The sequence below is a fragment of the Budorcas taxicolor genome, chromosome 13 (genome assembly GCF_023091745.1).
Source record: "Budorcas taxicolor isolate Tak-1 chromosome 13, Takin1.1, whole genome shotgun sequence".
NCBI lineage: Eukaryota > Metazoa > Chordata > Mammalia > Artiodactyla > Bovidae > Budorcas > Budorcas taxicolor.
In genome coordinates, this window is record NC_068922.1 from 31,334,126 (window position 1) to 31,361,568 (window position 27,443).

At 37.4% G+C, this 27,443-nt stretch overlaps 1 protein-coding gene across 1 annotated transcript in view; it reads right to left on the reverse strand.

The window, feature by feature from the left end:
- Positions 1 to 27,443, reverse strand: part of TRDMT1 (tRNA aspartic acid methyltransferase 1) — a 62,384-nt gene that overhangs the window by 22,384 nt on the left and 12,557 nt on the right. Inside the window, exon 2 of the mRNA XM_052651007.1 lies at positions 10,528 to 10,637. Within this exon, the coding sequence (XP_052506967.1) occupies positions 10,528 to 10,637 (110 nt within the window). The remainder of the gene's footprint in view (positions 1 to 10,527; positions 10,638 to 27,443) is intronic.

Sequence of the window (27,443 nt, forward strand, 5' to 3'; positions counted from 1 at the left end):
CTAAGTTCTCCATTAAATTCCCAACTGCTTTTTAAGCATGACCCTCAATGAACGTCTGATACATTTGATCTGGACATGACATACTCTTTCCATTACAGAACAGGGCTGAAGAGAACATCCAAGAAGAGACTAACAGCTGTAGGAAGGCACATCGTCTTTTTTCTCATAGACACTGTTTTAATGAACTGATTCTCTCCTCTCAAATGAGTGGGAGGTACCTATCTCCATTCTTTCCTCTCCCTAGTATTCTTATTTCATATGCAGATAATATGACTTGTTATCATCTATTAAAACTAGTACTGAAATAGAGCTATCACTAGAAAAATGGTTACATATATATTATTCTAAATGCCCCCAAATTTCTTTTGGCATGTAGTTGGGAACCCCAAATACGTAAAGTGTCTCAGTTTCCCTTAGAAGGTAAAAAAGAGAAAAAGGTTAAGTCATCTAACGTAATGGGCGCTTTACTGAGATTTTGTTGTTGTTTCATATTTTGTTCAGTGGGAGAAAACCCTTGCTGAATTGGATATTTGGCCGCATCAACTTTTACATATTTACATTAAATTTAAACTTAGATGCAATTTTTTAAAATAAAATAAATTTTGCTATCATAATCTATGTCACAGAAACTTTGGAACCTAAATGCAGATTGCCTACATATGAGTCAATTCAGTTACTTTTTCACAGGTATGTTTCTCCTGACCCTGTATTTACTTCTGCCCTACGTCCATGATGAGACTGGCAGACTTGGTGCAGTTGGCCATGATGTTCATGAAGTGCACTCTACCAGTGACTGGAAAGATGATGTCATACCCACAGTAATTCTCTCGATGAGGCCCGGGCAGAAAAATATTTTGTTCTCAGTATCAGTGATAGACGTTCTTCAACACATAAACAGATGACTTCTTGTGAATACCCAATCACAGAGCCAGGAAATGGACCTATTTCATATCCAGCTAAAAGGAAGCTTAAAATAAACCTGTTGGATACACAAAGTGTGGTACATCCATATAATGGAATATTATCCAGCCATTAAGAGAAATGAAGCACTGACACATGTAACCACATGTCTATATGGAAACATGCTAAGTGCAAGAACCCAGACAAAAAAGAGCCACATATTCTATGATCCCATTTACACGAAATGCCTAGAAAAATCAAATCCATAGAGGTAGAAAGTAGATTAGCGGTTTCCCTCCGCCTGGAGGGACGGAGAAATGGGGAGTCACTGCTAATGGGCACCAGGTTACTTTTTACGGGGATGAGAACAGTCTAGAATTAGAAAGGGGTAATCCTTACACAACTTTGTCAGTAAATGAAAAAAGAAAAATGCTAAAAATGTACACTTTAAAGTGGTGGACTTCATGGTATAATGAACTGTATCTTACTTAAATAAAATTTGTGAGACTTTTGCTTCTGTCTGGAGGGAATAAATTCTGAGACTTACTTTCCTTTTGTAAATAAACTAGAAAACTGGGAGAAATGTAATAACTATTTTCAGATATTGGACCATAGGCAGATAGGACTGCCATTCCTCGGAAAAAGACAAAAAAAAAAGTTGAAGATAATTAGACTTTCTACCTGGAGATAATTTCCACACAGCAGTGAAGGGAAAGGACACTCACACTGTACCTGGGAAGGTAGATGAGTTGAAGAGAGACATTGGCATTCAAGGTCAAGGTGACTAGAATTTGCAGAGCAAGACTACCACACTAAAAGAAGCTGCATAAGGAATGAAATACAGAAATCTGCATAACATTCCCTTTGAGTGTCCTGCTGAGCATGAACCTGTGCATCTATCAAGCAAAATGCTTTGAAGTAGGCAAAGACCAACTGCCAGGAAAAGAACCATTACTGGGAAGCTGTAAGCCAAAAAAATTCCCAGATCTCAGGGCAAGAGATCATTCGAGTTGTCACCACAACCTAGCTGAGAACACGGGGCACTTAATAGCCGGCAATCAAAGAAAGGTCATGTATTAGCAGTAAGATTAGACTACCCTTATAGTAAAGGCTACTCCACATACACTCTGAAATGCTTAAAATAAGCCTCAAAAAGAATCAAGATGATCTGAAATCAACTACTTCTGAGAACAAAATCCAACAGTAAAGACTACAGTAAAGATTACAGTAAACTCCAGCACTCAAAAATGTAAAACGTACAATGTTAGGCTCCCAATAAAAAATTACTACAATGCTAATAAAACAAGATAATGTGACCCATGACAAATGGGGGTGAACGGAGGAAGAATCCATCAATAGAGACAAGCCCCAAAATGACATGCTGGAATTAACAAAGATTTTAAAGCAGTTATTATAAATATCATTAATTTGTTCAAATACTTAAAGGAAAACGAAAATATTATAAGGAGACAAGAACATAAAAAATAATTAACTGAAACTTCTGGAAGTGAAAAATACCTAAAATGAACAGTTACATATCAAAAAAAAAAACCTCTCAAAGATACAGCAATATAGTGTGCTTCTAAAATGAAGCAAACAGAGTAGAATAGACTAAAAATGAACAGTCTCAGTGAATATGAAGGGATCTTATAATAATTCTAATTGAAATGCAAGGACAGGGAATTCTCTGGTGGTCCAGTGGTTACAACTCTGTGCTTTCACTGTCAAGGGCACAGATTTAATTCCTGGTCTGGGAACTAAGATCTAGCAAGCCACATGGCACAGCCAAAAAACAGAGGCAAAATTAAAAGGATGGATAAAATATATGTATACAACCATACTAACCATAAGAAAGCAGAAGTTACATTAATTTAAGAAGCTATATTAATATCAAGAAAATAGACTTCAGAACAAGAAATAATTCTGAGGGATAAAGAGGAATATTTCATAATGATAAACAAGTCAATTAATCAAGAAAACAATCATAAAGCATATAGACTTAATAAAAGAGCTCTGGATAAAATGAACCAAAAACTAAAAGGAGTTAATAGACATTCACAGTTGTGCATGGATATTACAACATTCTCTCAGCAAATGATAGGGAAAAATCAGTAAAGATATAGAAAAATTGACAATACTATCAACTAACTTGACCCAAATGATATTTATAAATGTCCACTCAACAAAAACAGAATACACATTCTTTCCAACAGGAGACAGAGTATTCACTAGACAGAGTGAATTCTGGGCCATAACACAAGTCTCAACCAATTTAAAATAACTAAAATCATACACAGTATGACACCAGTAAAACAGAAATGAGAAATCAGCAACAGAAAGATATCTGAAAAATTCCTAAATATTTGGAAATTTTAGAACCATTCTTACAAATTAACACATGAGCCAAAGAAAAAATCAGAGGGGAAATTAGAAAATACTTTGAGCTGGATGAAAATGAACATAGTGAGTGACTGAAGTTGCTCAGTCGTGTCTGACTCTTTGCGACCCCATGGACTGTAGTCTACCAGGATCCTCCCTCCATGGGATTCTCCAGGTAAGAGTACTGGAGTGGGTTGCCATTTCCTTCTCCAGGGGATCTTCCTAACCCAGGGATAGAACCCAGGTCTCCTGCATTCCAGGCAGACGCTTTAACCTCTCAGCCACCAGGGAAAATTTGTGATTTGTAACTGAAATTTAAGAAAATGTACAACATTCTATGTTTGCATTAAAAAAGAAACACAAACTCAAGTCAATCATCTAAAGTCCCAAGGCAAGCAGTGTAACAGAGAGCATATTAAACACAAAGTAGTAAAGAATAATAAAGATTAGTAGAAATTAGTGAAATAGTACAAATGAATACTAGATAAAATCAGTTCCATCTAAACCTGTTTACTTGAAAAAAGCAATAAATTTGGTAAGGCTCTAGCTTTAGTAGTAGAGGAAAAAACAGAAAAGATAAAAATTACTAACATCAGGAATGATAAGCAATGGATATAAGGAAATGATGAACAATGTTATGCCAATATGCTTGACAAAGTAGAGTAAAAGATAAATTTCTTCAAAGACACAAATTTCCAAAACTGAATGAAAAATAAATAGAAAGCCTCAATAGTCTCATAATAGATAAATAAACTCATAATTTAAAAGTCAAGATTACTGGAGTGGGTTGCCATTTCCTTCTCCAGAGGATCTTCCTGACCCAGGGATCAAACCTGTGTCTCCTGGTTCCTCTCACAGAAGTATGTAAATAATTTTTTTTTTTTAATCCAGTTTCTAAAGCTACTGCTATCCCTCTGACCAATTCTTCTGTTGTTTTTGAAATTCTCTCCTACCTTGACTCTTAAAACTCCAAGACCTCAGGTCTCCCACATTGTAGGCAGACACTTACTCATAATTAAAAACCTTCCCACAAAGCTGTGGTACATATACACAATGGAGTATTACTCAGCCATTAAAAAGAATTCATTTGAATCAGTTCTGATGAGATGGATGAAACTGGAGCCGATTATACAGAGTGAAGTAAGCCAGAAAGAAAAACACCAATACAGTATACTAACACATATATATGGAATTTAGAAAGATGGCAATGATGACCCTGTATGCAAGACAGGAAAAAAGACACAGATGTGTATAACGGACTTTTGGACTCAGAGGGAGAGGGAGAGGGTGGGATGATTTGGGAGAATGGCACTGAAACATGTATACTATCATGTAAGAATTGAATCGCCAGTCTGTGTCTGACGCAGGATACAGCATGCTTGGGGCTGGTGCATGGGGATGACCCACAGAGATGTTATGGGGAGGGAGGTGGGAGGGGGGTTCATGTTTGGGAACGCATGTAAGAATTAAAGATTTTAAAATTTAAAAAATAAAAAAATTTAAAAATTTAAAAAATAAAAAAAATAAATGAGAAAAAAAAAAAAACCTCCAGGTCCAGATGGCTCCAGTGATGAAATTCTATTATTTATAGAAGATCTAATACTTGTTCTTCACAGACTCTTAGAGAAAATAAGAGTTTGTGAAGCCAACTGGGTTGGCCAAAAAGTTCATTTGAGTTTTTCCATAACATCTCACAGAAAACGCAAACAAACTTTCAGCTCAATATAAAGCTAGTATTGATATTGCCCTAATATCAAAACCACACAAATATTTTATGAGGAAAGTACAAAAGTCACAAAGATAAATGTAAGAATACTTAATAAAATGTTAGCAACTGGGATGCAGCTTAACATAAAACTGATTCTATATCATAAAAGAGTAGGAGTTACCCTAGGAATGCAATACTGACTTAACATTCAAAAAAGGAGTTGATATGATCACCATATTAACAGAATAAAAGGGAAATTTATATAATTGGGTTAAATGATGAAAAAAAAAGTTTCTGACAAAATTCAAAACCTATTCATTCATAATACAAATTCTTAGAAAATGAAATAAAAGGAAATTTCCTCAACTTAATAAAAGGCATGCTCATACTCAGTCGCTTCAGTCATGTCTGACTCTTTGTGACCCCATGGGCTGTAGCTCGCTAGGCTCCTCTGTCCATGGGATTTCCCAGGCAAGAATACTGGAATGGGTTGCCATTTCCTCCTCCAGGGGATGTTCCCGACCCAGGGATCAAACCTGTGTCTCCCGGTTCCTCTCATAGAAGTATTTAAATAATTTTTTTTTTAAAAATCCAGTTTCTAAAGCTACTGCTATCCCTCTGACCAATTCTTCTCTTGTTTTTGAAACTCTCTCCTACCTTGACTCTTAAGACTCCCAGACCTATTTCTCCTCCAACCTTTTTGCCAGTCTTCTTCTCATTTACTTCACCTGCTTCTAAATACCCATGTTCCTCTAAGCATGTAATACATGAAAAATATACAGCTAACATCTAAGATGTTAAATGATAAATGACTAAATAATTCTCCCCTAATATCTGGCAGAAGGCAGGGATGTCCAATGTCACACTTTTTATTCAACATTGTAAAGAAGGTCCTAGACAATGCAATAAGGCAAGGAAAAAGTCACACTGGTTGGAAGGGAAAAGTATAACTATTTTTCCTCACACAATAGAACTGTACATGTTAAAACTCCTAAAAAATCAATATTAAAGTTATCAGAACCAATAAGTCAATATAGCAAAGTTATAGGCTACGAGGTTAATAAATAAATATCACAAAATATTAATTAAATATTATAAAATATAGCTGATACACATTAATAAAGTCCTAAATAAGTAAAGAGAGATACCATATTCATAAACTGGAAGATTATTTTATGAAGAGTTCAGTTCTTCCAAAACCACTCAGTGAAATTTCAATCAAAATACCTTTTTTAGGTAGAAATTGGCAAGCTGATTCTGAAATTTATACAGAACTGTAAATTAGACAGTATTCAAAATCATCTTAAAAAATAAATTCAGAATTTTGAGAACTTATACTGCCTGAATTTAATATATATTAGAAAGCTACAATAACCAACAGTGTGTTATTGATATAAGGATAAAAACATAGATACTGCTGAAGAGAGAATTCAGAAATTTACTCACACACATATGATCTATTTTTTAACAAAGATGTCAAAGAATTTGTAAAGGATAGTCTTTCCAGAAAATGGTGTTAGGATACATTTATATGCACTTAAAAAAAAAATTACCCCTACCTGAGACCACACACATCTGGTCCCATCATTTCATGGGAAATAGATGGGGAAACAGTGGAAACAGTGTCACACTTTATTTTGGGGGGCTCCAAAATAACTGCAGATGGTGACGGCAGTCATGAAATTAAAAGATGCTTACTCCTTGGAAGGAAAGTTATGACCAACCTAGATAGCATATTCAAAAGCAAAGACATTACTTTGCCAACAAAGGTCTGTCTAGTCAAGGCTATCGTTTTTCCAGTGGTCATGTATGGATGTGAGAGTTGGACTGTGAAGGAAGCTGAGTGCCGAAGAATTGATGCTTTTGAACTGTGGTGTTGGAGAAGACTCTTGAGAGTCCCTTGGACTGCAACGAGATCCAACCAGTCCATTCTGAAGGAGATCAGCCCTGGGATTTCTTTGGAAGGAATGATGCTAAAGCTAAAACTCCAGTACTTTGGCCATCTGATGAGAAGAGTTAACTCACTGGAAAAGACTCTGATGCTGGGAGGGATTGGGGGCAGGAGAAGGGGACGACAGAGGATTAGATGGCTGGATGGCATCACCGACTCGATGGATGTGAGTTTGAGTGAACTCCGGGAGATGGTGATGGACAGGGAGGCCTGGCATGCTGCGATTCATGGGGTCGCAAAGAGTCGGACACGAGTGAGCGACTGAACTGACTGAGACCACACACAAAACGTAACCATTTAAATGGGTCATAAACCTAAATGTAAAAGCCAAAACTATAAAACTAACAGGAAAAAATGGAGTAAACAAAGACTTCACAAGACAGAAAAAGTGTCCCATAAAAGCGAAAAAAAAAAAAAAAAAGTAACTTCTGCACTTCATGAACACAGTTAAGGAAAAACAAATTACAGAATTGGAGAAAATATTTGTTACACATATTTCTGACAATGTGAAATCAGAAAATGTGAACATTTCTTAAAACTAAATGATAATAGCACAAACATCAGTTCAGTTCAGTTTAGTTGCTCAGTCATATCCAATCCTTTGCAACCCCATAGACTGTAGCACATCAGGCCTCCCTGTCCATCACCAACTCCCGGAGTTTATCCAAACTCATGTTCATTGAGTCGGTGATGCCATCCAAGCATCTCATTCTCTGTCATCCCCTTCTCCTCCCACCTTCAATCATTCCCAGCATCAGGGTCTTTCCTAATGAGTCAGTTCTTTGTATCAGGTGGCCAAAGTACTGGAGTTTCAGCTTCAATATCAGGCCTTCCAAAGAACACTCAGGACTGATCTCCTTTAGGATAGACTGGTTGGATCTCCTTGTAGTCCAAGGAACTCTCAAGAGTCTTCTCCAATACAATTCAAAAGCATCAGTTCTTCAGCACTCAGCTTTCTTTATAGTCCAACTTTCATACTCATATATGACTACTGGAAAAACCATAGCCTTGACTAGAAGGACCTTTGTTGGCAAAGGAATGTTTGTGCTTTTTAATATGCTGTCTAGGTTGGTCATAGCTTTTCTTCTAAGGAGCAAGCGTCTTTTAATTTTATGGCTGCAGTCACCATCTGCAGTGACTTTGGAGCCCCCAAAAATAAAGTCTCCCACTGTTTCCCCATCTATTTGCCATGAAGTAATGAGACCAGATGCCATGATCTTAGTTTTCTGAATGTTGAGCTTTAAGCCAACTTTTTCACTCTCCTCTTTCACTTTCATCAAGAGGCTTTTTAGTTCTTCTTAGCTTTCTGCCATAAGGGTTGTGTCATCTGCATGTCTGAGGTTACTGATATTTCTCCAGGCAATCTTGATTCCAGCTTGTGCTTCATCCAGCCCAGCGTTTCTCATGATGTACTCTGCATAGAAGTTAAATAAGCAGGGTGACAATATACAGCCTTGACGTACTCCTTTTCCTATTTGGAACAAATCTGTTGTTTCATGTCCAGTTCTAACTGTTACTTCCTGACCTGCATACAGATTTCTCAAGAGGCAGGTCAGGTGGTCTGGTATTCCCATCTCTTTCAGACTTTCCCACAGTTTAGGTCCACTGGAGAAGGGAATAGCAAACCACGTCAGTATTCTTGCCTTGAGAACCTCATGAACAGTATGAAAAAGCATAAACATACCAAACAATAAAAAAAACAAACAAAAAAAATAGAAAAGAAATGTCATCAAAGACATAGAAATGGCCAATAATCACATGAAAAAGTACTCAACATTGTTAGTCACCAGGGAAATGCAAATTAAAATAACAATATCACTGTATGCTCACAAGAGAGGCTTAGATTTAAACGACTGACAATAGCAACTTTTGGTAAAGATGTAAAATAACTGAAACACTTAAACATTGACTGTGTGACTATAAAATGGTATGAACACTATGTAAAACAGTTGGCTTTTTCTCATAAAATTAAAGAAGTCTATCATACACTCCAGCAATTCTACTCCTAGGTATTTACCCACAGGAAAAAAAAAGTCCACACAAAAACTTATACATGGATCTTCATATCAACCTTTTTATAACAGTCAAAAACTGGAAACAATCTAAACGTCAAACATGTGAACAGATACACAGTTTACAATATGAAATTTCCACAAATACCTGTACATACAGAATATCACAGAACAATAATGAAGAGGCAACTACTGATTGATACAATGCAAAAAACATTACACTAAACAAAAGAAGTCACTCTCAAAAAAATTACACTCGTGATTTTATTTATGTTATACTAGAAATAGAATATTTAATTTGTAATGACTGAAAGCAGATCAGTGGTTGCCTAGGGCTGGGGTAAGAGACTGACACTTAGGAACATTTTAGGGTAGTGGCTGTTCTAAAGTCCCAACTGTGCTGACTCAGTTGTATGAGTGTGTGTGTGCTCAGTCTTGTCCGAGTCTTGCAACCCCATGGACATTGGTCAAAACTCAAACTATACACAAAGAGTACAGTTTCTTGCATTTAAATTACAGTTTCATGGGAAATATGTGTAAAATTTTACACAATGTAAGACTGGGAGAAAAAACACAATTTCATATTACACTGTATTTTGAAAGTAACAATGCGTTAAATACTTCTGCTGAGTTCATCACAAGCAAAAACTATCTTTAACTTAGACAGGTGTCAACAAGAAGAGAGTATTATGGAAACATATACACTGCCATATGTAAAATAGACAGACAGTGGAATTATAGTATGACTCAGGGAACTCAAACTGGGGCTCTGTGACAACCTAGAGGAGTGGGATAGAGTGAGAGGTGGGAGGGAGACTTAAGAGGGAGGGGACATAGGTATACTTACAGCTGATTCATGTTGATGTATGGCAGAAACCAACATTATACTGTAAAGTGATTATTCTTCAATTAAAAATTAAAAAAAAAATTTTTTTTAAGTAGCATTCAGTAAGTATTGGGTTGGCTAAAAAGTTCATTCCGGTTTTTGCCTACACCTTTACAGAAAACTTTACAGAACTTTTTTGGCCAACCCAATAATATAACCAATGATTTTTTTTCATTTTCTCTTTTTTCCCTCCTGCTATGTATATATTGTACCTGCTGCTGCTGCTGCTAAGTCACTTCAGTCGTGTCCGACTCTGTGCGACCCCATAGACGGCTGCCTACCAGGCTCCCCCGTCCCTGGGATTCTCCAGGCAAGAACACTGGAGTGGGTTGCCATTTCCTTCTCCAACTTTGTACCTGAGTACTGCTTAAAAATTAAGAATTAAGCCAAGTTTAATAAAACTAAACATTTAGAAGTAGAGTATATGCTTACTTTTCAATTCTTTCAAGACCAAATTACTGATCGTATCTCTCTAAAGCTAGAAATTTTTAAAAAGGAAAAAAGAAAAAAAATAACATGCTACCTTCTGACAGAATTAAAAAATATAAACTTAATTCCCTTCCCCTAAACCTTTTCATTTATATATGACTTATCTTCAAATGAAGACACCAGAAATCAGTATCTTGCAGTATTCCTCAATCACATTTTTACTTGCTATATACTTATTAAAACAATAATAATTGTTACTCACTTCAATTGTCTTGGCCAGTAACTGTGTGTGAGGAAAATTATACTTATATACTTCATTAGCAACAGTGTTTACATCAACAGCAGCCACCACTTGTGCAGGTATACAGCTTTCTGTAATGACAAATGGAATATCTTAGAATGTCAAGTCCTTAAGATCAACTTGTTCATTATAAAAAAGAGCTAAAAGAACAGAATTTTGTAGTACATTTCCTCACTTCCTCAATTATCTAGTCAGATCTCAGGCTGTCAGTCAACAACAAAGCCAGGAACAACTAGGTGGGAAGTGGAATATTTATGTACCTCTGGTTCATCTCTCTCAACAACATTCTGGTGCTAAAAATAAGACAAATGTTTTAGTCATTATCTCTCATATTTGCTTTCCTTCCTCCATTAAGGTATAGATTTATGAGTCAAATGGAAAGTTTTCCTAAATAAAACCAAAAACATAAAAGTGAAAGATATTCTTAAAAGCCATATGGCTTGGAAATTTAGAAATTAACTACAATTTGCTCCTCATCTTCTAACATTGATATAATTCTGCTTCCCACTACCACTGGAAATGCTTTTAGGTAAGTTTTGGTAAGTTTCAGGTAAATTTTTTTTAAGAGCTTTATTAACATGTAACTCACATATCACAGAATTCACTCCTTGAAGGCTTAGGTAAGTTTTTAAATGGAACGAAAAATTAATTTGTATCCAAATATAAAAATTTCACAGACCAAAAATTAAAAATTTTGACAGATCAGGAGAGAACATAAGACGAGTAAAAGAAATAATTACAAGGGTATGTCTTCCTTCATTGCTCTGACTTGCAGCTGAAGAAAGGCATTTTCATAATGCTTTCAGATTCAGAGAATTTTGGTATAGTCTTCAAAGAGCAGTCAAAATTTGTAACTGCTGTTGTATTTTGCAATTATCACCCTCTTTGCACTTCTTTCTCAAAACACATACAAACCCAATTATGTGTAAACCCTGTCCCAAATCAGTAGAATATGTGAAGAGTTCTTGAAATAAATGTATTTGAGACGTCTTAGGAAAATTATCAGAGAAAGTATTACAAAGTTAAATAGTAGCTACAAATAGCTATTTCTTTAATAACCATTTCTTTTAAAAGTTAAATTTGGCAGCCCAAATATCAAAAAATTGAAAAGAAAAACATTAGGATGTGAGGAGCTAGGCCGCATGTAATAAGGACCTGGAAATAAAAACCAGATCACAGAAGATGGGGCAAAGAGGAAGCAAACACACACTCAGAAACAATCACAACACTACACTGAGGCCTAGGAAATATGATGCCAGAGAGAAACAAGGGGATAAATGCATCCAAGTAAATATTTACTACACGTCTACTACCAGGCTCAAGAACCTGGGCTAGGACCAACTCTAGGTACCCTGCTGCCTTGTATATAGGTCACTGGAAGCGTCATGGTCCAGTTAGTAATATCATAGGCAGCTGCCTCTAATTGAGTCTAAATCCAATAATTAGTTTATCTGCCTTTGTATAAAGTAAATTTGAGTTCTAAATTATATCTTTGTCAAAGGTATCAGAGAGATCTTGAAACATAAATGAAGAAGGCTTTTAAACAAATAACAAAAATTAGTATGTAAGAATCAATTTGCAAAATCACAAACCTTATAATCAAGGTTAAGAACTAAGCAACTACTAATCATTGTAAGAGAGCTTGGAATTAAGTAAATTTCATTGAACTATTCCACTGTGTTGCTAAATAGGAAGTGTTGTAATTAGCATGATGCCGCCTGCTTGCATTTCTATTATATATACAGCAAGCTGGGACTGCCTGGAGTTAGCTGATATGATTTTTCTCTTTTTACAGGCTGACTGAAAACCCACAGTGATATGCCAAATCTGTACCACAATCAATAATTAATTTTATTTTCTTGTATTATGTGCCCGGAAGACATAAAAACTGACAAAAAACAACTGCCAAAGGCGTGTTTTATGTGGTGATACAAAAACTGATGAACCAAAAATTCTTTCTCAGAAAACAATACATTTTTAAAGTCAATAAACAAATGCACTGTGTGCACATATTTTATACTATAATAAAATTAGGATCTACCACATGACCTAGAAAGTTATTTCCATGATGAAAAATAAACATACTAAGATCTTCCTGACACTAATTCACCCTGCCTTTTCAAAACAGAATTGTTTTGAGGTACGAGTGTGTTAAGGAAAAAGTTAAACTACTTAATACTCTTAAAAACCAACCCTTTCAATTCTACCAAAACCTTAAACTGAGCTCCAAAGACAAGTTGTCTTGATATTTCTTACTGTATACTTTAAATCTATAGCCTTCAAAAATCTTTGTTAAGCTGCATACACAGATTTTGAAAGTGTTTAAAAAATCCAAACAAATATAATTCAGTAGATTTTGCCTAAGGGAGCCCTATCACTTTAAATGGTCCAAGAGTAGTCATTCTCAGAGGGGAGAGAGTTGGGGAAAAAGAGATCCACAGGATCTTTTGGGAAAGTAGAAGGGAAGGATGTGTTTTCAGTATTTTGATCTACTGCTTTACCTGGATTTTATTCATGATATTTCTGGTTTATTATGGACTGCATATTTGTTAATATTAACAGGAAGCATAGATTTTGAAAAAGGTGAGATACTGTATAATTAGATGAACATAGCATAAATTATTTTAAAAAATTGTCAGATTAGATCTACAAGGAAAGGATAAGGGGTATCATATTCCCATTTACATGAGTCTTAAAGTAAAAAAAAGGCAGATTTAGTTATGTCAAGAGAGACTTTGAAGAGAAATGTTAGAAATGTCACTGGAATTACATGCATAATTCCTGCTCTTAAATATGTTTCTTAATAAGTGGGCAAGAAACACACATACACACCACGTTTGAATAGTGATTATTTTCCTCCTTTTTCTGATCACACTTTCTGGAAAAGCTGCAAGGAAGAACTTCTGGTTGTTGGCAGTAAAAGGTATAAGTACACACTCTACCCGCCTTTCCTAACCAAATAAACCAAAAAGTTTAAATTGTTCATACATAGCTAATGTGGGGAAAAAACATTTTAGAATGTAAATATAAAATTAACTGGCCTCCTTTGAAATAAGGAAAGTTGCTTTTTTTTTTTCTTTTCCTTATCATTTTTTTCTGAACTGTATCTCATATAGGTGAGTAATTCCTGAATTACCTCATTATAATCAACCTGAAACATGTAATCAGGTACGTTAACACTGACATCTAGTTGTGAAATGGAAGATCAATTGAATACATCAAATGTCTATTTCTTTTCATTCAAAGTCAAGCTTAATTAAAACTAAAAAGTAGCGAAAACAGACATGCAAGGATTCTGAATTTAAAATGATCGCCAAAGTATAGTTACTACTTCTTTTTAAAGATTCTTGCACTTCAAATATCACAATAAGTTGCATTTCCTTACACTAACAATGAAATATCAAAAAAGGAATGCAAAAAAAATTCCTTTAAAAATCATACCAAAAAATTAAATAAACTTAGGAATAAGCCTGATCAAAAACTTATATGCTGAGAACTATAATGAACAAAAAAGAACAGGATTCAAAGATATGGAGAGGTAACTCCATGCTCTTGGATTGGAAGAATTAGCATTGTGAAAACAGCCATCCTGTCCAAAGCAATCTATTACCCATGACATTTTTCATATAACTAGAACAAATAATCCTAAAATGTATATGGAACCATAGAAGACCCAGAATTGCCAAAGCAATCCTGAGGAAAAAGAACAAAGCAGGTGGCAGAACTCCCCTAGACTTTGGACGATACTACAAAGCTACAGTAATCAAAATGGTACTGGCATAAAAACAGATACATGGATAATGAAACAGAGTAAAAGCCCAGATAAACCCACACACCTATGTCAATTAACCTTTGACAAAGGAGTCAAGAATATAGAATATAGAACAGGGAAAAGTCAGCAAATAGTGTTGGGAAAGTTCAATGCCCACATGTAAATCAATAAAGTTAGAACATCCTCACACTATACAAAAAAAAAATCCAAAATGGCTTAAAGACTTAAACATAAAGCACAACACTATAAAACTCCTAAAAGAAAACATAGGCAAAACATTCTCAGTGTTTTTTCTAGGTCAGTCTCCCAAGGCAACAGAAATAAAAGCAAAAATAAATAAACGGGATGGAAATGGCAACCCACTCCAGTGTTCTTGCCTGGAGAATCCCAGGGACAAAGGGAGCCTGGTGGGCTGCCATCTATGGGGTTGCACAGAGTTGGGCACAACTGAAGTGACTTAGCAGCAGCAGCAGCAATCAAACTTACAAGCTTTTGCACAGCAAAGGAAAACATAAGCAAAACGAATCTAAGACAACCTATGGAGTGGGAGAAAATATCTGCAACCAACAAGGGCTTAATTTCCAAAATATACAATCAGCTCATACAACTCAACAACAACAAAAATCAAAAAACCCAACTGAAAAATGGGCAGAATTAAATAGATATTTCTCCAAAGAGGACACTGTTGATGTTGTTCAGTCGCTAAATCACGTCCGACTCTTTGAAACCCCACGGACTGCAGTACACCAGACTTTCCTGTCCTTCATTATCTCCTGGAGTTTTCTCAAACTCATGTCCATTGAGTCAGAGATGCCATTCAACCATCTCATCCTCTGTCACCCCCTTTTCGTCCTGCCTTCAATCTTTCCCAGCATCAGGATCTTTTCCAACGAGTCACTTCTAATCAGATGGCCAAAGTACTGGAGCTTCAACTTCAGGATCAGTCCTTCCAATGAATATTCAGGGTTGATTTCCTTTAGGATTGACTGGTTTGATCTCCTTGCTGTCCAAGGGACTCGCAAGAGTCTTCTCCAGCACCACAATTTGAAAGTATCAATTTTTTGGTGCTCAGCCGTCTTTATGGTCCAACTCTCACAACTATATATAACTACTGAAAAAACCATTGACTATACTGACCTTTGTCTGCAAGATGATCTCTGTTTTTTAATATGCTGCCTAAGTTTTCATAGCTTTTCTTCTAATGAGCAAGCCCCTTTTAATTTCATGGATGCAGTCACCATCCACAGTGATTTTGGAGCTCAAGAAAATAAAATCTGCCAGTTTCCACCCCCGCCCCCATCTATTTGCCATGAAGAAGACATAAAGATGGCCAACAAGCACATGAAAAGATGCTCAACATCACTAATTATTAGATAAATACAAATCAAAACTACAAGGAGGTACCAACCTCACATTGGTCAGAATGGCCATCACTAAGAAGTCTACAAATAACAAATGCTGGAGAGGGTGTAGTGAAAAAGGAACCATCCTACACTGTTTGTGGGAATGTAAGCTGGTACATTAACTATTGAAAAACAGCATGGAGGTTCCTCAAAGCTAAAAATAAGAGTTGCTATAAGATACAGCAATCTCACTCCTGGGCATATATCCACACAAAACTATAATTTAAAAAGATACACGCACCCCTATGTTCATCGCAGCACTATGCACAACAGCCAAGACATGGAGACAACCTAAAGGCCACTGACAGATGAATGGATGAAGATGAGGCACATACATACAGTGGAATATTACCTAGCCATTAAAAAGAATGAAACAATGCCATGGGCAACAACATATATGGCATAGAGATCATCACATTGAGGTAATATAAAGTGTATGTGTACACATTAAACAAACAAACAAAAAAAGGCAGCTGTCAATAGGGCTATATCTTGATGGCAGATGTGTAATTTGGGGGTGATTCTTACCTCTTCCTTTAAACTTTCTTGGATTATTTGTGGGATTTTTTTTTTTTTACAACAATAATGTAGTATTTCATAATCAGTAAAATATTTTATATTTTATAATGGGCTTCCCTTGTAGCTCAGTCAGTAAAGAATCTGCCTGCAGTACAGGAGACCCAGGTTCGATCCCTGAGTTGGGAAGATCCTCTGGAGACGGAAATGGCAACCCATTCCAGTATCCTTGCCTGGAAAATCTCATGGACAGAGGAGCCTGGTGGGCTGCAGTCCACGGGGTCACAAAGAGTCGGGCACGACTGAGAGACTAACACTTATTTACTTACTTACTTATCATCAGTAAAAAGCAAACAAAAAACTTTTTGTCTTGAAAAAAAGAATTCAATACTTCTCTTGGTTATAACCCTGAAAACCAAAAGAAAAGTAAATTTCAAGAACAGACAAGAATATATTCTTATACACTAGCTACATTCTCAAAATACACACAGGCCCTCCCACAAACATACACCAGCGAACAGTTGTAACTCAATGCATTATTTTATCCCACCAACACAATAGTCAAAAGAATAAAAAACAACAAGAATTAAACTGACTGACATAGTTTTTAAAAGATCAACACATGGCACCAAATATTAATGAGTTGAAAGCTAACTATTTAAATATTGTTGTTGTTCTTTAGCAGCTAATTGGTGTCTGACTCTTTGCGAGCCCATGGTCTGTAGCACGCCAGGCTCCTCTGTCCAAGCGATTTCCCAGGCAAGAATACTACAGTGGGTTGCCATTTCCTTTTCCAGGGAATCTTCCTGACCCAGAGATGGAACCTGAGTCTCCTGCATTGGCAAGCAGATTCTTTACCCCTGAGCCACCTGGGAAGCCCACCTATTTAAATACTTAACAGAATTCAAGGGATAGAAATCTGTCTTCTCCACTTTCCCCATGACATCTAAGACTTTCACCTTAAATTCTTTAAAGGCACAACCATGTTTTAAAACACATTTTATTTAAATAAACACATGTAATGCAGCCTATTACAGATTTAAATAACAAAGACTATTTTACATAAATTTGCTGTGAGTGAATGAACATCTATGAATTGTTCATGTTTTTGGTGATACTTTCTCATAATTTAAAAGATGACAATTTCTGACATATTCATTCTGACCAAGTCAATGAAGAAATTACAGATGACATAAGCATCAGTACTCTGTATCTAGTTAGTTATGAATGAAAAAACAAAGGCTTGTTGTAAAACTGTAATTATGTTATCAATCATAAAGATCCCCAAGATTAAAACTCCTCTCCTGCCATTCCAAGTCTTTCTTTGCTTTATGGCAGAAAGAAAAAAAGAACTAATGAGCCTCTTGATGAAAGTGAAGGAGGAGAGTAAAAAATTTGGCTTAAAACTCAACATTCAGAAAACTAAGATCGCGGCATCTGGTTCCATCAGTTCATGGCAAATAGATGGGGAACAATGGAAATACTGTCCGACTTTATTCTTTTGGGCTCCAAAATCACTGTGGATGGTGACTGCAGCCATGAAATTAAGACGCTTGCTCCTTGGAGGAAAAGCTATGACCAACCTAGATAGCATATTAAAAAGCAGAGACATTACTTTGCCAACAAATATGCGTCTAGTCCAAGTTATGGTTCTTCCAGTAGGAAAAACATCCAGTATGGATGTGAGAGTTGGACTCTCAAGAAAGCTGAGTGCCAAAGAATTGATGCTTTTGAACTGTGGTGTTGGAGAAGACTCTTGAGATTTCCTTGGGCTGCAAGAAGATCCAACCAGTCAATCTTGGGGGAAATCAGTCCTGAATATTCACTGGAAGGACTGATGCTGAGGCTGAAGCTTCAATACTTTGGCCACCTGATGCAAAGAACAGACTCACTGGAAAAGACCCTGATGCTGGGAAAGATTAAAGGAGGGAGGAGAAAGGGACAACAGAGGATGAGCTAGTTGGATGACATCACCGACACGATGCACGTGAGTTTGAGTAGGCTCCGGGAGTTGGTAATGGACAGGGAAGCCTGGCATGCTGCAGTTCGTCGGGTTGCAAAGAGTCAGATACGACTGGGCGACTGAACTGAACTGAAGTTTTACAACTCTGCACTAGACCAGAAAGCACAGGCTAGTCCTAAGACCTCAGAGGAAAATGCATTTCAATTAACTTCATTGCTCATTTTCCTCCTCCATACTCCTACTGACTGTATGCAAACCTTTTTCACTAAGTCACATAGTACTCAATAAATATTAGCTATCATTATTTTTTATAATCAAGGCTGCCAAAGGCACACCCTAAGAGATCTTTCATTCAAAATATGTATATGTACATACATGTGTGTGCGTCTGTTCACACAATCCAAGAAAAGATTTAGAATATGATACCTAGTTAGCTCGTTGCCTGTGTTTGAATTTTAGCTTCACTATTTCCAACTGTGTGACTTAAACAAATTCTTGACCTCAGTGTCTTCACCTATAAAACAGAGATAATAAGGTACCTACATCACAGTTGCCTGAGGATTAAATTACTTAATACTTATAGGATTCTTACATTTGTGCTCACCATACAGTGAGCTGCATAAATGTTTGCTATTATTATCGAAAGTACAAAGACTTTAAAAAATAAGAATATCAAATGTTAAAAAATATATATATAAAGGTGTGATAGGAATTCTCACTGCAGATGTGAACATCAATTGAGGATTCAATGTTTTAGGAGTTTGGCTGTATGTATCTAAAGTCTAAAAGCTGCTTTGAACTTACCAATTTTATACTTGGGCACATACCCTAAGGTATGGCAGATAGAATAAAGATCCCTCAAAGATATCCACATCCTAATCTCTGAAGCTTGTGAAATGTTATCTTACATAGCAATGGGGACTTTGCAGATATGACCAGGGATCAAGAGGAGATTATCCTGGATTACAACGATAGACCCAGTATAATCACAAGAAGGATGAAGACGGTTAGAGTCAGAGAAGATGTGATGAGGGAAGCAGAGGTCAGGGAGAAAGATGTGAAGGTGCTACACTTCTGGCTCTGAAGATGGAGGAAGGGGTCATGAGCCAAGTGCAGGCGACCTACAAACACTGGAAAAGGCCAGGAAGGAGATTCTCTCCTAGGGCCTCCAGAAGGAGCCAGCCCTGGCAACACCTGATGTTAAGACACCTGACCTCCAGAGCTGTAGGAGAATGTATCTGTGTTGCTTTAAGCCATTAAGTTTATGGTCAGCTGTTACAGGAGCAACAGGAAGCCGACACATAAGGCAATAACAGAGATGTAGAGAAAAGATGCATATGATGTATCAATGGCATGTTATTTATAACAGTGAAAATTACAAGCAACCTAATTGTGAAAATTCCATAAGATGGAATGTCACACAACCATTAAATATCAAAAGTTAACTAAGACATTTAATGGCAAAGAAAAATTCAAGATATTCTATGTGAAAAAAGCTATAATTTATTTTAGTGTTCATGGACCCACGCAGGACACAGATTGAAAAGATAAAATCCAAATCCTCAACAAGGATTACCCCTACATGAGCATCATATATAATTTTTAAATTTTCTTCTGCATTTTTCCAGCATGGGTATTTCCTTAGCAGACTATAATCTCTGGAGGAGAGAACAGAGCATGTCTATAGAGTCCCTTGGACTGCAAGGAGATCCAACCAGTCCATCCTAAAGCAGATCAGTCCTGGGTATTCATTGGAAGAACTGATGTTGAAGCTGAAGCTCCAATACTTTGGCCACGTGATGTGAATAGCTGACTCATTTGAAAAGACCCTGATTCTGGGAAAGACTGAGGGCAGGAGGAGAAGGGGACAACAGAGGATGAGATGGCTGGATGGCATCACCGACTCAATGGACATAGGTTTGGGTAGACTCCGGCAGTTGCTGATGGACAGGGAGGCATGGCATGCTGTGGTTCATGGGGTCGCAAAGAGTCGGACACAACTGGGTGACTGAACTGATAGACCCATTACACAGAAATCAGTCAGCAATTATGTCCTGAATGAATAATGAGCATGGCTTCAGTATTTCCCAACTTTTAACAAGTGTATTACACAGTTAAAAATAAAAAGAGCACTAAATGTAAAAATATCTTTAAAATATTCAACTTCATTTATCAAAAAATTAAAATAATCTCACCTAGTAAGTTATATAGTCTTAGGTATTATATTGGTATATCTATAGTTACACAAACACTATGAAATTTAAGCTGGTATGTCCTTTAAAAACGAACCTGACAATATCAACAGTCATTAAAATGCTCATGCTCTATAACTTACTCATTCAAATATTTGTTGAGTATCTGCTTTGTACAAGCACTGTTCTTGATGCCAACAATACAACAGTCAACAAGATAAATCTCTACACACACAAAACAAACAAAATTCTGACACAGAAACATCCCCACCTGATGGAGATTCCATTTTAGGAGAGGCAGTTAGAAACATAACCAAGTAAAACAGTATGATAGGTAATAGTAAGTGCTTAGGGTAAAACTCAAACAGAAAGGGGGACAGGGAGGCAGAGCAGCAGGTGCAGTTTTTGATACTGACCAGGGAAGAACCGAGAAGATGACATTAGAGTAAACACAGGGAGTAAGCATGTGTCTATGTGGGGAGCAGCATGCCAGGTGGAGGGAACGGCAAGTTCAACAGCACTAAAGTGGCAATGTGCTTGATGTGTGCTGGGGACCAAGACCCTCAGCCCCACTCCACCCCAGAAGCTAATGCTGAGAGCAGGACAATGTGCACGCTTCTGCACTTTTTCCTATGTCCACACTCATCTACATTCCACACACATGCAATATTGTATATATGTGCCCCAATATGACAACTAGCATAAAAGCCAGTTGCCCATTTTCCACATAAGACTATCCAAAATGAGAGGTAAAGCCATTTCCATAATATAGACGATGAAAGGAAATGACTTCATATTATATAACTTATTTAGTTATATAAACATTTTAAGTAACACTTTCTTATTATGTTCATTTAGAAACATTGCTGTGTCCACTCAAATTTCATGAAACAAGATTATTCTATATGCATCTTGAAATCATGGTCTTTACCATCCATGGAGCCACTTTTTAAGTTATCTAACAATTTTCAAAAGCACATCAATTTCAAAGTTACTTAAGATCTAGCCCTTTTTTTGAGTCCATGCATGATGATGTCACTGGAAATATTACGCCAGCCACAACTACCCATTAGCTATTTGTGATCTCCACAAAGTAACTCCATAGTGTATTGCTTTGTAATGCAATTTCTAGAAGATTTGTTTACAATGATATCTAATACTTATAATTGTAAGGTCATCTTCCCCAAAATTATCTCTAAACCTTTAAATTCGGCTATAACATTTTTCATCAGTTTCAAGTGACCCCAACAAGCATCATAAATGGGTATTAAGTTTTTTCAAGCTAATGTAACTTTTCCAAGCAGTGTTTTATTACTTTGTTGTTCAAACTAAAATAAGGTAGTTGAAGAATATCAACATCCTTCATGAGAACTATAATTTAAGGCCATATCCTCTTTCCAAAGTATAGTTTTTTGGGGGGAAATGAATATATTGCATTGAAGAATTTATGACAAATATGTGTTTAAGGGCATATGTATATATGTTTGGGTTTTGGTTTTGATGAAATCACAAGCCCTTTGATGATACAATCATGGGAGAAATGCAAAAGACAACCTTTTATGAGAAACAGACCTCTGGGTTTCAAGCATCTCTCCCTAGCCAAATACTGACTTGCCAACCCACAAAAAAAAAACCCCAAAACTGTAACATTATAGATGCACGAATTTTTTCCTCAAGCCTGGTCACTGATATTCTGACAAATCAAAATTAACTGAAGGAAACCTCACTGGATAGAGAGTCAAGTAGAAATAAATGATCAGCATTAAGGCAAAATCAACAATTTTTTTAAACAACTCAGAAAATAATATCAAAAATAAAATGAGGCCACAAAAACAAAATGTCTTCTGAAGAAGCAGAGAAATTAAAAGTACTGTGGAACCTTATTATCATCTAAATTTCAGGGATTTTAGGACAAAATGTAAATAAGGCAAAATTACTTATTTATTTGATCTATTAATATTAAAGTTCAAGTGCTCCTACTAGAACTGTGTATAAATCCTTTGAATTATGGGTTCTTTGTGGACTGATATTCACCTATTATTAAGGAACATGCCATAGTCTATGAGGGTCATGTATGCACTAAAAGGCTATGATGTTTGTTGCTTAAATGAAGTCTCATTCACTGAGAACAAAGGGATTATTAAATTCACTATTGAGTTTGAATAAAAATCACTAATAGATGTTGAAAAACTATTATAATTAACTCTCTAATGGAGTGGTTTTACTTTAGTCCAAGATTTTTTGCTAGGTTTGTGGTAATTAAAAGTCCCAGAATGAAAAGAACTAGTGAAAAACTAAGAGCAACTATTGATCCAGGTAAAGTAATGGTATTTATAGTATTTTTAAAATCTCAACATACAATCTACTTATTTTCCAAAGCTGTGTGTGCATGCTCAGTCACTCAGTCATATCCAACTCTTTGCAACACTATGGACTGCAGCCCTCCAGGCTCCTTTGTCCATGGGATTTCCCAGGTAAGAATACTAGAGTGGGTTGCCATTTCCTCCTCCAAGGAGGATCTCTCTGACTCACAGATCAAACCTGCGTCCCCTGCCATCTAAGAAGATATATATATATATTTTGCTTTTAGGCAGGATGAGAGCAGTTTGGCACTATTTCTAAAGATCACGCTTCAGAAATACTCCTGGTAATTTCCCAATGGCAAAGCAAAAAAAACAAAAGAAATCCTAAGAAGGCTCCAGACACCAACAAATACCAAATTCTACATGTAATATTAATTTCATACACCTTTATGATAATAATCATTCTGGAGTCACTCACAGATTTACTCTCATATATCAACCTCTTCTTTTCAACTTTCCATACAAAGAAATAACATTTCTTCACAGGAATAAAGTTAAACTTCCAATTATTTTTACCATATCTCATTATTATAACAACATATGATTAAAGTTCTACACTGTTAAAACCAACTTATTCTCAATAGGTGTGATTATTCTGAGAAAAATTCAAATGTCTTATCATGTGACACAGGAAAAAAAACTCTATTATCTATTAAGATTTCACATATAATCACACACATAAAAACTTTTCATGCTTCTATTCAATTGGTCACTCTCTAGCACACACACACACACACACACACACACACACACACACACACACATTTGTTCTATACCCTGCATAACACCTTTTCACATCTTTTAAAATGTTATCCATGGATCAACTTTGGGAAGTGCTGATTTAGCTCATCCAAAAAAAAAAAGACAGACCTTCATGATTCAGGCTTAATATCTAAGCTTAAATTTGTCACGGTATAATGGTATGTACTTCAAGCTATACAGTTCATGGCAAATGTGACCCTTGTTCACCTATTCATTCCACAAATATGTGTAAGTGATGCTCTAGACAAAATCTATCCTATTATGGAATTATATTCTAGTTGTGGGGGGCGGTCAACCAACAAATAATTAAGTATATAAGTATATAATATGCCTAACCATGAAAAGTACTATGGTAAAAATAAAGGAGAGTAAGCCAGACAGTGTGGAGGAAGAACCTGGTTATATTTGTATGTAGGTTGGTTAGAGGATGTCTCACTAGCAGCAACCAGAAGAAAATGAGGGAGCAGGTCTGGGACATATCTGAGAAAAGATGCTTCTAGACCAGAAAAGAGAGACAATGCAAAAGTCCAGAGATGGGAACATGCTTGTTTGTCAGAGAAACAGACAGGAGACTGGTGTTACGGACTGAATGTTAATGTTCCCCCCAAATCCATATGTTGAAACTTTACCTCCCAGTGCGATGGTGCTAGGAGGTGGGGCTTTTGGGAGGTCATTAGGATGAGAAGTAGGTGAATGAGGGTAGAGCTCTCATGAGTAGGATAAATGCCCTGAAAGTCAGGAGATAGCTTCCTTCCCCTCTGTTCTACCAAGTGAGGACACGATGAGCAGGCAGTACTCTGCAACCTGAAAGATGGCCCTCACCAGAATTCAACCATGCTGCCACGAAGATCTTGAACTTCCCAGCCTTCAGAACTGTAAGAAATTGATTTCTATTGTTTATGAGCCTCTGGTTCATATTGCTTCTGGGTCTCGGGTACTCTATTGCTGCTGTAGTTGAGTTGCTCAGTCGTGTCTGACTCTCTGCAACGTCATGGGCTGCAGCACGCCAGGCCTCCCCGTCCTCCACCATCTCCTGGAGCACACTCACTCCTGACCATCGAGTGGGTGACACCACACAACCACCTTGTCCTCTGTCGCCCCTCCTCCTGCCCTTGATCTTTCCCAGCATCAGGGTCTTTTCCAATGAGTCGGCTCCTCGCATCAGGTGGCCAAAGGATTGGAACTTGAGCTGCAGCACCAGTCCTTCCAATGAATATTCAGGGTTGATTTCCTTTAGGATTGACTGGTTTGATCGCCTTGCAGTCCAAGGAACTCTCAAGAGTCTTCTCTAGCACCACAGTTCAAAAGCATCAATTGTTCACTGCTCAAGCTTCTTTATGGTTCAACTTTCACATCCATACATGACCACTGGAAAAACCAGAGCTCTGACTCGATGGACCTTTGTCAGCAAAGTAATGTCTCTGCTTTTTAACATGGTCTCTAGGTTGGTCATAACTTTTCTTCCAAGGAGCAAGCATCGTTTAATCTCATGGCTGCAGTCACCATCTGCAGTGATTTTGGAGCCCAAGAAAAGAAAGTCTGTCACTGTTTCCACTGTTTCCCCATCTACTTGCCATGAAGTGATGAGACCGGATGCCATGATCTTAGTGTTTTGAATGTTGTTTTAAGCCAGCCTTTTCACTCTCCTCTTTCATTTTCATCAAGAGGCTCTTTAGTTCCTCTTTGCTTTCTGCCATAAGGATGGTGTCTCCTGCATATCTGCTGCTGCTGCTGCTAAGTAGCTTCAGTCGTGTCCGACTCTGTGCGACCCCAGAGACGGCAGCCCACCAGGCTTCCCCGTCCCTGGGATTCTCCAGGCAAGAACACTGGAGTGGGTTGCCATTTCCTCCTCCAATGCATGAAAGTGAAGTTGCCCAGTCGTGTCTGACTTGTAGCGACCCCATGGACTGCAGCCTACCAGGCTCCTCTGTCCATGGGATTTTCTAGGCAGGAGTACTGGAGTGGCTTGCCATTGCCTTCTCCATCTGCATATCTGAGGTTACTGATATTTCTTCCAGCAATCTGGATTCTAGCTTGTGATTCATACAGCCCAGTATTTCACATGATGTACTCTGCATGTAAGTTAAATAAGCAGGGTGACAATATGCAGCCTTGATGTACTCCTTTCCCAATTTGAAACCAGTCTGTTGTTCTATGTCTGGTTCTAACTATTGCTTCTTGACCTGTGTATAGGTTTCTCGGGAGGCAGGTAACGTGGTCTGGTATTCCCATCTCTTGAAGACTTATCCACAGTTTGTTGTGATTCACACAAACAAAGGCTTTAGCATAGTCAATGAAGAAGTAGATGTTTTTCTGGAACTCTTGCTTTTTCCATGACCCAGTGGATGTTGGCAATTTGATCTCTGGTTCCTCTGCCTTTTCTAAATCCATCTTGAACATATGGAAGTTCTCGATTCAAGTACTGTTGAAGCCTAGCTTAGAGAATTTTGAGCATTACTTTGCTAGCGTGTGAAATGACAGAAATTATGCAGTAGTTTGAACATTCTTTGGCATTGCCTTTCTTTGGGATTAGAATGAAAATTGACCTTTTCCAGTCCTGTGGCCACTGCTGAGCTTTCCAAATTTGCTGGCATATTGAGTGCAGCACTTTCACAGCATCATCTTTTTGTATTTGAAACAGCTGACTAAGCCAGTGGGCAATCCTGGAACAGAGTGAGCTGGGGAGTGCAGGAGATTTGTCCAAGAGAGAGGAGCTGGCTCTAGACCAAGGGGCCTATGGGTTTTATTAAGGACTCTGGCTTTTACTAAGTGAAATGAGATACCTGTCAGAAGGTTTAATCAGAGGAGTGACTTCTCTGACATTTCTAAAGGATCATGCTAACCACTATGTTGAAAATAAACTAGAGGTGAAATAGCAGAAGCAAGGAGACCAGGAAAAAGGCTGTTGCAGTAGTTGTCAGGTTTCCCTAAAAAGAACCCATAGCATGAAACTTGTGAAGTAAGTCAGAAAGAGAAACACCAATACAGTATACTAATGCATATATATAGAATTTAGAAAGATGGTAAAGATGACCCTATGTGCATGACAGCAAAAGAAACACAGGGGGGGTGGGGTTGGGGGGATGGGCAGGCATTGGGGTTGGGGGTGGTGGGCAGGCATTGGGGTGGGGTAGGGGAACAGCTGAATGAGCAGCTCAGGGCCCAGGAGACTGATAAAACAAGACAAGGACAAGGTAGTAAAGGTGAAGATGGAGAGAAATGATAGAATTATAAATCTGGCTTAAAGGTAGAGCCTGTGGAATGTGCTGACGTGAGTGAAAGAAAGATGCAGAGATGACTCCAGGATTTAGGTCTGGGCCCCTCGAAGAAGGGATACACGTGCCACTGGGAGGTGGCAAGAGCGGCAGGTCTGGGAGAAGCAAGGAGAACCAGGAGCACTGTTTCTTGCACATCTTTAGAAAAAGCAGAGATAAAGGGAACATTAATAGATCCTTCCACAAAGGAAAACTACAGGTAAGCTTACTTTAGAGTTAGTCAAAGCTGTCGATATAATCCAACAGCCCTAGCACTTCTCACTCACCAACTCACTGCCTTCCAACACCTCCCTCAGTCCCCTCTTGTTGCCAGTCTGTCATTTCCCAAGACAGCTAAGAAACATCATGACCCAAGATGCCAGAAAAAAAAATGTGTCCCCTCCTCCACTAAAAAACAAGAGAGGGGGGTCCCTTGCTCAAATACATAGGGGAAGTGCTGCTTTAAACCAAGTAGCATCTTTTATTTTTTTTTTTGCAGGGCTTCTCAACACCTTTGATACATTAATGGGTCCTGAGGATGATTTAAGGGATAATGTCATATGAAGAGTTTTCACAAAATTAATACACATAACAAGCATACGAAGATGTTTGACTTCCTAAGGAACATCATCAGTTCTATTTATATACTCTG